General features: G+C 36.2%; 1 protein-coding gene across 3 annotated transcripts in view; it reads right to left on the bottom strand.

Annotated features, from left to right (window-relative positions):
* Nucleotides 1-1,016: 1,016 nt before the first annotated feature.
* The window catches only part of LOC134804273 (PDZ domain-containing protein 8), a 96,184-nt gene continuing 80,679 nt past the window's right edge, over nt 1,017-16,521 (bottom strand). The window contains exons 12-15 of one of the 3 annotated variants that reach the window (XM_063777262.1): nt 12,838-12,960; nt 4,142-4,265; nt 1,764-1,969; nt 1,017-1,181 (exon numbers count right to left, since the gene is read on the bottom strand). In XM_063777262.1, the coding sequence (XP_063633332.1) occupies nt 1,804-1,969; nt 4,142-4,265; nt 12,838-12,960 (413 nt within the window). In that variant the 3' untranslated portion in view covers nt 1,017-1,181; nt 1,764-1,803. Of the gene's footprint in view, nt 1,182-1,763; nt 1,970-4,141; nt 4,266-12,298; nt 12,375-12,837; nt 12,961-16,521 lie in introns of those variants that run through there. The other 2 variants (XM_063777261.1, XM_063777263.1) reach the window with 2 other exon arrangements.

Below are 16,521 nucleotides of genomic sequence, written 5' to 3' on the forward strand. Positions count from 1 at the left end.
TACTGTGGAGAATTCGATTTCTAATTAAAACGAAATAGTTTAATTATGTTCTCTTATCCAGTTCAGTGCGGCTGTATGTACAGTCAGCAAAAAGATTAGCTTAGCATCCCTGCGTATAAATGTGTATGCAGAGGTGTCAAGCTAATGTTAACCTGACTTTGTTGATTGTACTATGAGACATTTCGGAGCGGTCGTCAAGGCCCTCAAAATATTCTAATATTAAATATAATTTTGGTAATTCCGTAGTTAGAGCCTTTCTTTAGATATACCTGTACCTACCTACAATTGCTTGTTAAAATTGTTAAAATCGCTAATCTTGAAACGTGGCCGAACTACTGGCACGTGTCGTGTGTTTAGACTAGATACAGTACTTAAGCTTAGCAGTATGTACGGTAGTTAATTTTTGCTAGTTTTTTCCCCTAATACGGGTTATGATTTTAGCATTATGAGTACCTATAGGTGTAGACTCCAACCACGCTAAGTTTGCACAAACTTGGCACTCTTGGCAGTAATAATAAGGTAAGGTATGGCCGGTGCCATACTTCGTGTAGGTACCACCTATAACTCTAAATCATAATTAGATTCCAAAAAAAGTAAGACAATGTTGCCAGTTTTTACTAGCGCGTCTTGTATTTATGTAAAAATAAGTAAATGAAAGTACTTTTTTAAATCGCAGGCGTAAAATTACCAATAAATAAATTATCTTAGCGTATTTATCTATAAAAAGGAATTTACTATTTTACAAACAAATTATTGCAGTGGCAACATTTTTTGGAATCTAATTATGATTTAGAGTTTACTTACCTAAAACTTAGCGTGGAGGGACTTAATGTATATTATATTATGATTATGTCGTGTGTTCCAGTGTAGCGTTTATACCACAGAAATGATTGTGGTGGAAAATCATAGTCAGGTTAGTTTTTTTATACGTTTCGCTTGTTTCATATGTTGTACTTCTCCTAGTTATTTAAAGGCATGTTATTTGGGAGTTGGGAGTGTTTAATAAAAGCGCCTAATGCCATGTAATGATATATATTTGATTAGGTGGTAGGCGCAGCCTGGTCGTGCTGCGCCAGCTGCGCGGCGGCGCAGCAGTGCAGCATGAGCGCCGTGAGCGTGCAGGCGCGCGCGTCTCCGCCGCCGTCGCCGCCCGCCGTCAGCTCGGCGCGGACCGCGCTCAACTGCAACAAGTAAATTATCTGGGATAAAATAATGCTGAAACTCGATTGGAACAATCTGATATGATATGACCTTCGATCATACTTTTATAGGTTACTGTTATTAAAATTTTTACGAAACCTGTTTTATTTCAAGAAAATTATTTAATTTTCGATGTTTAATGATCGGATAATAAATATCGAAACTGAAATAATTTTCTTGGAATAAAACAGGGTTAGTATTTTTTTTGCATCCAGTCCAGCTTTCCAACCTTCCTATAAGTGTTGGCCGAACGTTAATTGCAATTGACCATTAACCATTACAAATTGAACCGAAAACGGTAACGGACGGTTACAGTTGACGGTTCAACTTGTACTGGTTAATGGTCAAGAATTTTCAATTGCATTAACGTTTCGGCCAACACTGCTTCCTATAGTAAGGTTTTTTTATTGGCAAAGATAATGCCTTCATCAGACACGGCTACAACCTACCAACCCCACCTACCTACTCACCACCGTGTAGGTTGAGCGCGCCTAGCGTTCAAGCATCAATCGGATCGAGTACCCTCAGCATCACCCCTAGAGAGCTACAAGGCTGGTACCCACCATCTCGTGGATCTGCGGTGGCGACAGCCTAGCGGCCAGCTCAGGCGCCGACTCCCTTGCCGCCGCGAGCAGCGCGTCCGGCGGCAGCGAGCTCCGCATCGCCGGCGCCAGCATCGCGTCCACCCCGCCGCGCGCCAGCCACGCCGCGCCGCACCCGCTGAACGGGTTCACCATCGCTTCCAGAGACTGCTTCCTGCGCGTCATGGCTGTACGTGAAAAATGAGGCCGCTTAAAGAATTCAAGCTGCGAAAGCGTTAAGCGTGACAGAAAGAAAATATAACACGTAAACTTTAGTGGCCTGCACCTTCCTCGTAGTTGCTTGACGCTCCGGATCACCATAGCTGTGAAAATTAAATCTTTTTAAAGGACCATCCCATTTGTTTTAGATGTGATTTTTTTATTACCGTTTTATTTTATTTAGTCACCTTACTGTTTCTTAAATCATAGAACAATTGGAAATGACCCTTCTAAAGGAATAAAGTTGCAAAAGCGTATAGCATGATTAAAATATAAAAACACTATTACAACATGTTGTGCCATTGCGACTGCAAACAGATCTCCCGTCGCTTCCGAATAATTGCTTCTTGCATGTCATGGTTGGATGAAACATTAAGCTGCGAAAAGCGTGATATGCTAAACTCCCATTAGAATATCGTTAAATGGCGGTATCCTCTTCCGGTTCCCAAAAAAAAAAATCTTAAATATGTGTTATGTTATGGGCATATCAAGGAAATCGCATTATAAAGGAATCAAGTTGGGAAAGCGTGAAATTCTGAACTCTGGAACTTACACCGCTACGGGTGTAAATGGCTGTATGAGAGAAATGAAAAGCGTGAAAATGTACAATATGCATTACAATTAGCAGACAGGTTTATTTGTAGTTTTAAACATTCTTATTGTGCATTGTAGCGGCACATGAAAAATGAGGATAATTAAACAAAACAGGCTGCATTATATTATGTTAAGCATCAATCCTTGTAGTCAAGCGTCACATATACAACAAAAAATATTAGAACTAAGCTATCCCGCATTGCTGAAACAGCTAATTTAGAGATTGTGGTATATGTACAACTGGATATCAAAACTCTAAAAATGCACGAGATGAAAAAAAAAAAATATCCATCGCATTTACTAATATGTAGGTTTGTAGATACCTACGTAAAATGCCGGCTAAATCAAAGAAAGATAACGACAAGCAATACTAACACAATAATTGTAATTTCTCATGTTGTTAAAAACAAAATGGGTTTCATATTGGATTAGCTTAGAGTTTGCTCATGCTCCTGGCGAAAAATCAACCCTCTTACAGGAATCAAGTTACTAAATCTGGTTATACAATGCCCTAAATATGCCCACCCAAAATAAGTTTTCCCTAAATTGTCGGCAACTACTACTTAACACAATTTCGGAACCTTACGACCACGAAGGAGAGACAAAATTAGTCAGTACCAAAGTTAATATCTTGAACAAAATTTATTTATTTAAAAATCATAATGAAATTAGATAAATCTTTTATAAAAAGCAGGTCTGGTAGTTGATTTGACTCACTGGGACACTACCCTTTTGTGCCTTACACCTACGCCATTTGTCTCCAGACTAGTCCAGACCAGAGACTGCGTTATTATCAATACCTACGCGCACATTCTTTTGTTTGGATCTGGCCCAGTTCAGAACTCGACTTTAGCAAGTTCCTGTTCTAGTTTCGCGGAAGGCAGAACTTTGTTGAGCAATAAATAAACTGCCTGCTTGTTTCTACATATTGAATAATACAGGCTGATCGGAAAACTTCAGATTGACTTAATTTCGTAGCGTTAATTGGACATAACATTACACAAACATTAAGTACTTGCTCAATTAAGGACATTTATATTTTCACGGTTCCTGTCCAGGAATTCTACAAACGTAACATAAGTGTCCTTAATTGAGTACATTGGGCAGAAACCGGAAGATCTTTTTAAATGCTTGGGCAGGACGAAGGCTAGAAGACATTTTTACTAAGAGAAATGTAATCGGTATAATGTAAAGATTTCTTCACTATCTGCCGTCCAACTTTCTATGGTTTATCGACGACAAAAAATAAGTATTTGTTGAATAATTTAATGTTATGAGTTGGCTATAAATATCGACATAATGTAATGTAATAACAATTATAATTGGCGATTGCTACGTGGGTAGGTATTCTACCCACACTAAAAACTAACAGCTACTTTTCTTTAATCTACTGCGCTAAGCTATCTGTATTGAAAACTAATTTTATTCTGTCAAATATGCCTGCGACAGTTCATCATCCCATGAATAACTGTCAAACTCTTTTCAAATATTTGGTGCAATTGACCCCTAATCTAAATTAACATGAGCCCATCATTAAGCGTTGTCACCTGGGAGTGTGGCTGGGCGAGGGCGGCAGGGAGCGCGACGAGGCAGAGGGCTTCGGCGCGGAGAGCGAGTGCGCCGAGCCCGCGCGGCGGAGCCCTGCTACCAGCGCACTCATGGCCCCGCCACCTACAGAAATGCACCGGTGATAACTCCTGCTACAAACATTTAGGTTCAATATCGAGGCCTATATAACGTAAAGCACCGTGTACCTATGTTAAGATTATTGGGTGTATTGTGTACGAGTATACGTACGTGTAAACCTAATATAAAGTTAAACCGCAAATATTTGAATATCCAACAGATTGATAAAAAATAATCTGCCAAGAGCATGTCGGGCCATGCTCAGTGAAGGGTTTCGTAGTTACTATTCTGTCAAAATAGAGGCCAAACGGGGGCTATTAGTAAGTATCATAAGGGAGCTGCAGCGCTTTGTACTTACGTTTTTTTACTCGGAAAAGAAGATTTTTTGCAACTCAATAACTACTAGACCGATCATGTTCGCTTGAGTTTTTATTGAAAGTATTTATTAAGCTCTTGTTTCATGATTTATTTCATATTTTTTGGACCCGTGGTTCAAAAGTTAGAGGGGGGAGGACACATATTTTTTTCTTTCGGAGCGCATATTTCCGAAAATATTAACTGTATCAAAAATGGTTTTAGGAGACCCTTATTCGTTTTGAAAGACCTATCCAACCATACCCCACACTATTGGGACAAAGCAAAAAAAATATTTCAAAAAATACTTTTTATATGGGAGGTACCTACCCTAAAAACTTTTGTTTTAACTTTTTATTTTACCGTTCTGTCGCAATGCATGATTTATGTACCCATGCCAAATTGCAGCTTTCTAGCACTAACGATCACGGAGCAAAGCCTCGGACAAACAGACAGACAGACAGACAGACGTGGCGAAACTATAAGGGTTTCTAGGTGACTACGAAACCCTAAAAATGATAAAAATATTATTCAAGCCAACATTTAGGCAGCAAGATTATTTTTATATCGCATGTTGTTAATTATGCTGTATTTTATAAATACCATACCCAGCGGACGATCGCAGAAGACAACAGCTGCGGATACAACCGGGATGAACGATATAAAGGATACATCGTCCCTAGATTTTATTAACCCTACAATATAATTTTGGAGTACTTATGTAGAAATGTGAGCTACTATGTGGTAAGACTTAGAATTCAACATCTCAAAGAACTAAAAAGTAGAACATTTGAGGATTTAATTTGTGTTCCTGAGTAGAGTAAGTACTTATCTGCTGACAATTCCCTCTGCTTTAATTCAAAGTTGACTGTACAGTCTGTTCACATAGCTTTGTTACGGCACATGGACATAATGAAACCCGCAAAGGCATTGTTAGTTCTGCGTCAACTGCATGCACTCTAAGCCAGATTAAATAAACTAGGGTAAACCCTCCAGTGAATGATCACCCCCCAGTGAATGAACAAAATCACGTTTTTTTGTCTAAAATAAGAAATACAGCAATTTCCACCACTTTTCGTATTTTTTTTCTTATTAACAACTCTATTTTCTATGCAATTGCAACCCGTGATAAATTTATTTTCGATCAGTTTGAATGTGACTGCCATTTGAAGTTTACAGGTTTCTGGTTTTGAAGTTTTGTAGGGAAAAATTAGATACCAGGTAAGAACATTGTACGTTTGGAGCAACATATGAAGTGATTATTTAATGTTTACCTGTACAAAGTTGAGTTATTTGGTTAGATTAAGAGTTAAACCTTCTATAAATGTACACTTTGTCTGCGTATTACCTATGCTTTTAAGTCTTTATTTTTTTATAGTTCCATTACTGGCTTATCAAATGTTCTGAAACCAGTAAATGAACGGTGTGTTCATTTACTGGTGTAGTCTAGATTTACATTTTTTTCTAAATTTATATGTAAACGAAATGATATTGAGCTTGTTTTTTGTGATTCTGCATAGAAAACGATTCTGATTCATTCAGCCAGTATTGGAACAAACCAAATTTCTATAGTCCATTTACTAGATTTTTCATGCCTATCTATGAACAATACAAAATTTGGCTTGTTCATTTATTAGATTTCTACTAATTCTATGTATGAACAATGTAACTACGAACAACGCAATGAAAAGTTTATTATTTTAAGCATTATTTGCTAAGCCTGACCTATTTTCATCAAAATATGCACGTAATTTCTTGTTTTAAAAATTGATTGTCTTTTTCTTATTAATATGTAACAGGTTTCTGTGTTATTGGTGAATAACCATCATTTTATTAAATTGAAATCAATATGGACGGATAAAAAGATATGAACGCTTTCGCTATAGGTACCTACCTACTTAAATAGAGCTAAAACGGTTTTTGTGTTAAAATGTTTTTTTTATGCTGATTAAAATGATGTAAATAATGTTCATTCACTGGGTTTTGCGGTGTTCATTCACTAGTTTTTATGTTCATTTATTAGGTTTTTGGGTACTTTTTGATAAATACTGCTATAACTCAAAAACTATGAAAGGAATAAAAAATCGCAGAAATTACTTTCTTATTTATTAAATGAGGATTGATTAAATTGCAGTTAATTATTCCAATTATTAATGAATGCTGAGAAATGATTTTTCAAACTTGGATAATTGCTTAAGTGTTCATTCACTGGAGGTCTTACCCTATCTCGGTCAGAATTGTTATAAAGAGCTTTCCATAGTCTTAAGTTCGAGTCGTGTATTATTATTTTACAATATCGAGAGTAAGGCTCAATAACTTGTATACTTATGTGGCAAAAGATGATGAGCAAAAGGTACTAAACTAATCGAATGATCAACAATAGATACATCAATCGGTGTCAATTTGACTGGCCGAGTCGACCAAGTAATAAATAATACTTCCAATCCTTATCCAATATATCTAAACTTTTCAATTGTCTTGCTATTTCTTTCCAATTCTTTATTTTATCATCGTGAGTCAATTTACTACTAAACTTCCCGATAAATATTTCCTTGCGTTCCAAATTTAAATTTAAAATTGTATGTTTGTCTTGCATTTACATTTTCAACCAATTTTAATAACAATGCAAAAAGATATTTATGCTCATAAGGTATTTATTTAACGATATACTTAATTGAAATACCCTCAACATAAACCAAGTGAGGAATATTAATACTTACATATTTGTCAAATTGTAATAAATACAATTCTACGTATGTCACTATATTATTACATATCTGTCAAAAAACTAAATTGTAATAAATACAATTTTACATTGGTCACGGTTATGTAGGTACTAGACGGGCCCGCAGCTCCGCTCGCGTAAATGAAATAAAGGGGTACCTAATGATTCTCCGATAAACTTTTAGCAGATCATCGATTCGCCGACAACGATTCGCCGAACATCGTTTCGCAGAGTCATTTATTTGTCAATGTAACTTCTGTACGGTTACCATCAGTTTGTCAGTGACATAAACGCCGTCGAGAACGTAATTTACTTTCTATACGTCCCGTTTGCACTAATATGCGAGTGCGAGCGAGATGTATAGAAAGTAAATTACGTTCTCGACGGCGTTTATGTCACTGACAAACTGATGGTAACCGTACTGGTCAACTAACGTTACGTAGACTCTTGGTTCACATACCGTTCAGTTTGCTTCTGTGTAAATTCGCAGAACTATTATTGGACGATTTCCATTTGGCAGAGTAATCGTTTCGTTTAAGCAATGTTTAGTCGAAAAACGTTTCACATTTTACATATAAGTCGTTATTTTCGAAACAAAAGAATGAAATAAAATATTATCATTTTTTAAGTAAATGCGTTAAGTATATGTATATAAAGTTACGAAGAAGTTAGCGAATATGTAGTGTCAAACTCGTGGTAAGGCTACAGTTGCACTTCATGAAATTGGTGGATTTCAGGAGGAAATGCTTGAGTTACTTTAGAAAATACCGAAATCATAATAATGCCTTTAAAAATTTAGGGGTTCCGTCAATTCCTCATGGATTACAACATCAGATCAGAACCAAAATTATTATGGGAATACCTCGCAGGTAAACTTTTTTCAAACAAAAAAAGAATAACTCAAATCGGACCATGGGTGCTGGAGTAATCGCTAAACATACTACTTTAAAAAAATCATCATCATTATCATGAACAATCATCATCATCAGGTGCACTTCATCAATAATTGAAATCTCACCTTATTTTATAATTATTTTTAGCATTAGAGAGAAGGTAAGCGACGTTGACATGTCTTTTAATTGAAAAACGCTTTTTAAAAATCAGTAACTAAGTATTACTTATGAAAGCAGAAGAATATAAATGATCGTATTAGATTCGTGAATGTTACATGTTTGCCATGACTTATTTTTAAAAAGAGTAAAAGACACGTCTAGATTGTTTACCTTTTTTCTAATGCTAAATAAAAAAACGAACATTCAATATTAATGCCAAATGAACATTCGATCTATTGTGTTTCGACCAATGGTTTCTCGGGTAATTATGACAGTTACTAAATGATTATTCTACGAATAGTAAATATGCGTATCAATGTTCTGCTTATTGACTACTCTCGCAAACGACTATTATGCGTAACGAGATTCGGCGAATCGTTACTCTGCCAAACAACCCGTCTGCGAATCGTTGTCGGCGAAACAAAAATCGGCGTATTTTTTTTCGGAATATCAATAGGGCACCGAAATAAAGAGTTCGTCTTATGTTTAGTTAAATACCGACATTATTATGTATTCAACCCTGCCATGGTTTAAAACTGTGATAGGGATTTCTTATTTGTAGCCGTTATTTGGTTAACTCAATTCGCAAATTTGTCAAAAAATTATGTGATTTGATAAAAGGCAAGATTGTATTTTTTCATCTAAACGTATTTATTTAAAACTTGTTTCAAGATAAAATTATTACTTGTTCAAGCCTAGTTGCAAAAACGTTCATTAGATTAATTTTCGCATTAAGACGAATATGGACGACCACCGCCCTTAAATCGCCTTTTCATACAAACATAGGTAGTCTAGTCCTCTCGGTCTTGCGATAGCTCTCGCCAGTCGCCATGGCCGAGGTTGAGCAGGTCTTGAGCAACTACGTCGTTTCAGCGGTACCTAGGACGTCCACTCGGGCGTCTCCCATTTTGTTGTCCCAAGTACCTGCGCTCTCTTTACGGCACGATCCTCTCCCATTCTCTCTAAGTGTCCGAGCCACCACTGAATTTAGCCGCTTTTGTCTCTCAATATTTCGCCACTATATCGGACCACATCCTTATTTCTATGGCAACAAAATTATATTACGATATTTGGCTGACTGCTGACTGTACATTTGCTTATTTTTATCAGGTCGCTCAATAATATCTGAACATGCACTTTAATCTACCTACATAACTTACTATCAACTTTGTATTTTTGGCCCATCTCAGCATTCTTACCCCTTTCCCCGGACGAATGGCAATGTTTGCCGAAGCCGTGAAAGTCAATCTGAATAATATAACTCAAAAATAAATTTAAAACAACAAAATACAAATTGATAATAATAATATAGTAATTACTTTGATTGATAAGCATGATAAGTCATATATGACATAAATCACTCGTATGGGCTCTATAGACTAAGGTTGAGGTTGACAGCACTTTTTATTTTACTTCGTGTAAAAAAACTCAGAAATACCTGTATACCAACATGACAAACATAATTTAGTTTACTTTAACTTACGGATTATTTGGTCGAATCTGTAGCACCGCCAAACGAAAGCAACCGAGAGTTGCCGAGAAATGGCCGATGTCGTAAAATGAAGATTGTTATGAAAATTTCTTTTCCTTATTGTGAATTAAATACGCATCGAAAGCGATAGTTTTTATGCTCTAGTTCTATTCCCATATGTAGATAATAGATTTGAACAGGTTTTTCTTATCATACATGCGTCGTATTCGAGAAACGTGTCAAAAACTTTTTTAGAAATTTGTAAGGCGCCATCTCGCTTCTTCCCTCGTTTTTTATCCCGTTCTGGTTTTTCAATTTTATATATATGATGATGCTATCTTGACATACCCTCTATGTTTTGAGTTACGGGTCCTCAAATGCAAAATATTTGTAAATTGTAGACTTGTACATGTGACATGTGTAAAATTATTGTGATACATATTTTTGTTTACAATTTAACAATATTGTCGAATTGTACACTTGTAAAGTTTCGTGGTATAGGCCCCAGCTAGATCACTTAGTGTGACAGGGTCCTAACGTCTACGTGGCTCTCTGTTGCTAATTAGTTGCAGTGGAGCTAAGCTAGTCGGGCCTCTCAATCAATGGAGAATCCCTCTTAAGCCAGATTTCAAGGTATCATTAGATCTTTCATCGATAAGTTGTAGCCATTTGTTGGTTGAATATACCTATTTGAATATTAACCTAAATGATTAATACATATGTAGGTAGTTTAAAATAGAATCAAGCCTACAATCTTGACACATAAAGAAAAAGTAAACAAATAAATATTTCACCACGTAATACCTACAATCTTGACACATAAACAAAAAGTAAACAAATAAATATTTCACCACGTAATACCTACAATCTTGACACATAAACAAAAAGTAAACAAATAAATATTTCACCACGTAATACCTACAATCTTGACACATAAACAAAAAGTAAACAAATAAATATTTCACCACGTAATACCTACAATCTTGACACATAAACAAAAAGTAAACAAATAAGTATTTCACCACGTAATACCTACAATCTTGACACATAAACAAAAAGTAAACAAATACATAAATATTTCACCACGTAATACCTACAATCTTAATACATAAACAAAAAGTAAACAATAGTTATTTGTTTTACAAGGGGGCAAAGTTGTTGTTTAACTGCTCGTGCTAATATTGATACCCGAGCAAGCGAAAGATTCCAAAATTGAACCACGAGCGTAGCGAGTGGTTCGAAAAATGGAACCTTGAGCGTTGCGAGGGTTTCAAAGCACGAGGGTTAAACAAAATTTGCCCCCGAGTGAAACACAAAAATTTTCACCACACCAACCCGAAGCAAATATTAAATGTAAAATATCAAACAAAATCAAACCAAATCAAATTCAAATGAATGTTATTAAATATTTATCATCCAAAATCATCATTTAAAAGTTAATTCTACCAGCAAACATAAGGAAACAACTCAAAATTTACATTTGATTACTTTGCCTCACATGTGAATTACTGATAGCAAAGTGCAACTTTGCTATTCGTTTTTGAAGTGCAGAGTAAGCCTTTCCGAGCTGGTGTGGTGAAAATAAACATTTCAATTGAAATCAATGAACGTTTGAACTTAATGACTTGCATAACTTGATACAAATCAAAATATGAGTTTCGCATGTTATATAACAGTTAATTAGTAGATTTTCAATAAGTGAGTAAGAGAAATGTAGGCTAATTATTAAATAGTCAGAGATGTGTATAGTTTATGAAATGACTGTATGCACATAAATAAGAATTGCAATCCTTGGAAACAATGTTAACCAGAGCGTTAATTTGGGACGGTAAAATGCAAGGATTTCTCAAGTCAATACACACAAGAATAAAGTTGTATATCATTATAATATGGTCACTGGGAGTGGAATTAGTATAACAGGTACTGAAAAAACAAATGGAACACTGAATATATCAAAAATCGTGAGTCATACTGATATGAAATGAAAATGCAGCTGTTAACTCACGTAGGTTTTGGAAGTTACAATTAGCGCGATATATACCATAGCCAAACCCGAAAATCATAAATCAAAACATTTGTTATCTGGCCCTCTATCAATTGCATATTTGAGCAAGAGGGACACAGATTTGAGTTGTAACACTTTCGTCAGTCATTGAATGCGAGGCGCGAAGCAAACGTGTGGTATGAGGGTGTGACATTCTGCCAATTCCCTAAAGACAAATGCTCTATACACCACAAACATATCGCACTAAATGTGAATACCAATACATGAAGTAACCATTGTATTTTATTTTAACAGCGATATTATAACACTGGTATTGTAAGGACACTCCACAATAGATAAGGTAGGGTACTCGTGTACTAAAAGGTGTTAGGTAGCAGTCACACGACAAATCAAACGGCACGAACAAAGGGGTTTCGGAATAGGACGCCGCTCACAAACACGTCGGACACATAATATGTATAGAAACCTGTATGTGTGTTCGTAAGTGTTGGAAGAGTCCGGATCTGTTATAATATGTGTCCCGTTCGTCAGCATTCGAATAATTCGTCTGTGCACAAAACAAATTAAAAATAAATCGCATTCTTATTGTGAATGAGAGTCAAACCTACCATATGCTCACTTTAAGGGCACCTCTTCCATAAAACCAAAAGGCTGTCGAATGGGAGGGTTGTTTATCAGGCTCTTTGTTACAGTAACTAAGCTTCCACGCACCTAGAAAATTTGTAGAGTGACAGAATTGATGATACACGAATTTCCATTTTCAAAGCTTGCGGTAGGTTGGAACTACACGTTGCATTTACAATTAATTGTATGCCGAGTGCACGACGAAGTGATCATGTAACTCGTTTAAGTCGCATGTTTGAATACGGCTCCTATTTAATTGGCACTCTTGTTTTGGAATGGGACCGTCCAAAAATTTGGTGTTATGCCTATATTCCTCAGCTAGCAGGTTTTTGGAACAACTGCATGGAAGATGTGCCCTCAGCGTTCTACTACTTGTGGCTACTGACCTTCTTCATGAACGTCGAGCGAGTCTTTTCTCTCCGGTTCGTCATCAGAGTCCAGGTCCACGTTGGAATCCGGTTCCGTCATGACGAGCTCCGGCGGCGCCATCGTTCCGCCTGTCAATGAATCTAGACAAAATGAGGCAGTGTCAATATAGTTTTGGTAATCTGTCTATCAGAACTTGCAAAACCTGTATGCCCTAAATAAATAGACAATTCTCCTAAAATAAATATGGATTTCAGGAAATTCTCCCAACACATATAGTTATAGTGGATCGTAAATCACATTAGCTAGCAAAAGTATTATCACCTCGTAAAAATTGTAAACTGGAACGTATGACTAGCTTCCGCGCGTCGAATCACATTCGCAATTTTCACGCAATATCTGGTGACAGCGTTGAAAGAGTCAGCGGTGACATTTCGGAGATTAAACGCAAGCACCTATGTGATTTACCTACACATTAACATTACACACGATACGTGTATAATATAGCTAGTTGTTTCACTACCCACAAAATCTTTTTTCACCACACCAGCTCATAAAGGCTCTTTTGTTTGCTCAAAAACTGATGAGAAAGTTGCATTGTATACCCACAATCATGCGTGGCAAAGTAATCCGATGCCAATTTTGAGTTGTTTCTTTATGTTGGCTGGTTGAATTGGCTTTTAATAGATGATTTTGATTAATAAATAATTAATAATAATAACGTTCATTTGGATTTGTTTTGGTATGATTTTGTTTGATATTTTACAGTTAGTATTTTCCTCGCGTTGGTGTGGTGAAATTTTTTGTGTTTCACTCGGTGTCAAAATTTATTTAACCCTCGTGTCTTGAAACCCTCGCATCACTCAAGATTCCACTTTTCGAACCACTTATTACGCCCGTGATTCAATTTTAGAATCATTCGCTTGCTATCAATAGCACGAGCGGTTAAACAACAACTTTGCCCCCTTGTAAAACAAATACCTAACTCTTATCTTACACTTATTCTTATTCAGTCATCAGTTAGCCGCGCGACCACGACCAGTGAAACCTGTGTCGAAACGTCGGTAAATAAAGGTAATTGAATAAATTTCGCGTTAGACCCGTCTATAAATGTGAGTTAATATGTGTTCAAAACGCGAAAGTTTTAAATATTATACACCTAGGGATATTACGACTTCACGCAGCAGTGAACTTGCGCTGTTGCGGCAGTAGGTATTATTTCCACCGACCGCGCTGTACTAATCTGCGCCTTTCACGTGTCCATATTTCGTAGGAGCGTTCGCCGTCATTATAAAATGTAATGCGTTCTTTATTATTATGCACTTGAGAATAGATTGCGTTGTACTCAAAATGTAATAAATCTCCAACAACGCAATACGTTTCGAGTGTGTGGTTTTAGTTAGCAGGAAATAGTGAATTTTCTACGAGCAGGAAATAAACTATTTATTTTAATAATAGCGAATTATGTAGGTACGGTACATAGTTATTTGTTTTACAGGCACAGTTGTTGTTGAACCGCTTGTGCTAATTAATACAGTAATTTTATACATTTCGCGTTTGCGTTAAATCCGGTAGTTCTGATTTTTTGCAGACGTGTTTATGATGTTGGCCCAATGAATAATACAAGTTTGTGACTTCGAGCGCCGAACGCAACTTTGTCAAATATAGAAAAACCCGCGAAAATTTCGGTTTTCTTTTAAATTTGGGCGATTATAACCCTAAAGGACTAGTTTTTGATAGTGCCTTCTCAGGACGTTTTTAAAGTGGACTAAATTTGCTACAATACGAGACTAGAATTGTCTCTGTACATTTAGTAGTTTCCGAAATAAAACCTTTCAAAATATATATTTTTTTGAAATTGTATTCGTAGGGTAAGTGAGTATATACTTTTGTCTCAGGCGATGTAGCTTATCACGATTGTTCCTACGGTCAAACAAAGCTGATTTGGCCAGGTAGCTTGAGATCGTACCGTGCCTACCCTAAAGCCCTAAGCCTAAACCGAAATTTTTGCGGGTTTCTCGATATTTGTCAAAGTTGCATTCGGCGCCCGAAGTCACAAAATTGTATTATTCATTGGGCCAACATCATAAATAAGTCTGCAGAAGTACCGGATTTGACGCAAAAGAGCCAGGTTACAATATTCGACAAAGTTACTGTATTAAATAGGCAAACAAGCAAAATTTAACCAAAATTAAACCACGAGCGTAGCGAGTGCTCAGAAAAGTGGAATCTTGAGCATTGCGAGTGTTTTTAGGTGAGAGAGTTAAACAAACCTTGCTACCGAGTGAAAACTATTCGTTTAATGTTGCATAAAAGATTTAAAAAATATGATATGCTACGAAGTTTGATAAAAGATAATCTTTAGGTATTTCTGAAAGGTGTAATCGCTGCGTAAAAATATTGTTTTTATCAAAAATTGCATTCTGGCATTTAGTAAGTATATAGTAAAAGTAACCACCCGATATGAATAAGGGTAACGACTATATTTTATATACCTTCGTTACCCTAATTCATCACCTAAAACCCTAATACATCAACAATATCACCTAAAAGTTTGTTAAAATATATTGTATAACACAAATGCTTATATAAATTTTAATAAGTAATCTAGAAAAAAATCCGAAGTTCTTCGTCCGTTTTACCGTTTACATCGTTAGGTATATTTGGCGGGTGGCCCGATTTCAAACAAGATATTCCGATGAAATTCTTTAGGTCATACTCGGAACTAAACATGTACCAAGCACCTTGTTGCTTTAAAATATCTGCTGTATCTTTTGGTAAAGTTTATTATACCTAGGTAACAAGAAAGTACATATACTTTAGAGGGTGGGGTGAGTGTCCGCACTCCGCATTTGTGTACCTACGGCCGTTCATTTAAACATAAAATATTTTATGCTCGTAAATTACCGTACTTAGGTGAAAATAAAATGATATTTCTGCTGCAGTTAACGACATTGATGAAAGTGTTATAATTTCATCGTCGCCCATAAAATGGTACTACAGACAGGTGTCATTGTTCCAGTAGGCAGCTAGGCAGACACTGAATCTTGAAAGAAGATGCACACTGCTGCTCGTGGCAACGTTACGAAAGTTTTTATTTGAATGTAATTGTAAGGGATAAGTGCGAACTATTTTTCAACAATCCGCAGCGATCCCAGATTCGCACTTATCCCAAACATACCGTTGAATTTACCCTAAAAAAGAAATTAGAACCAATAATACTCCAACACAGTTTTTGTACTACATATATAGTTGAGAGATCGTAAGAGATCGTATAGTTGAGAGATTGTTTCTGTTTATTATAAAGGTCTGGGATAATAAAGTACCAAAATAGACTACACAAGTCTGTTTGAAATAGATAACTTTGTAACGTGGTTAAACCTATCAGGAACCGAGCTTATTCATGACCTCATTCAGAGGTTACACACGCCAGGCGGGAGCATGATAAATCGTATTTTCAGGAAATCTACGCATAACCTTCACATACTCACATTATACCCAGAAGCATCATGGAAGAAATAGTCTTAATCACTTTAGATTAAGATCGACTTTCAAGTAAACCAAAAGTTTTTCTGTCAGTTTTGGAAAATTATTGTTCGAAATGCATTTTTGTCGCCTCGCTTGTGGAACATGTATTTTTGCCAAGTGAATAACAAAGAAATTGTGTCATCGCGATTTTTGGTAAATTCGTCGGAAGAGCGTTG

The sequence above is a fragment of the Cydia splendana genome, chromosome Z (assembly GCF_910591565.1).
Source record: "Cydia splendana chromosome Z, ilCydSple1.2, whole genome shotgun sequence".
NCBI lineage: Eukaryota > Metazoa > Arthropoda > Insecta > Lepidoptera > Tortricidae > Cydia > Cydia splendana.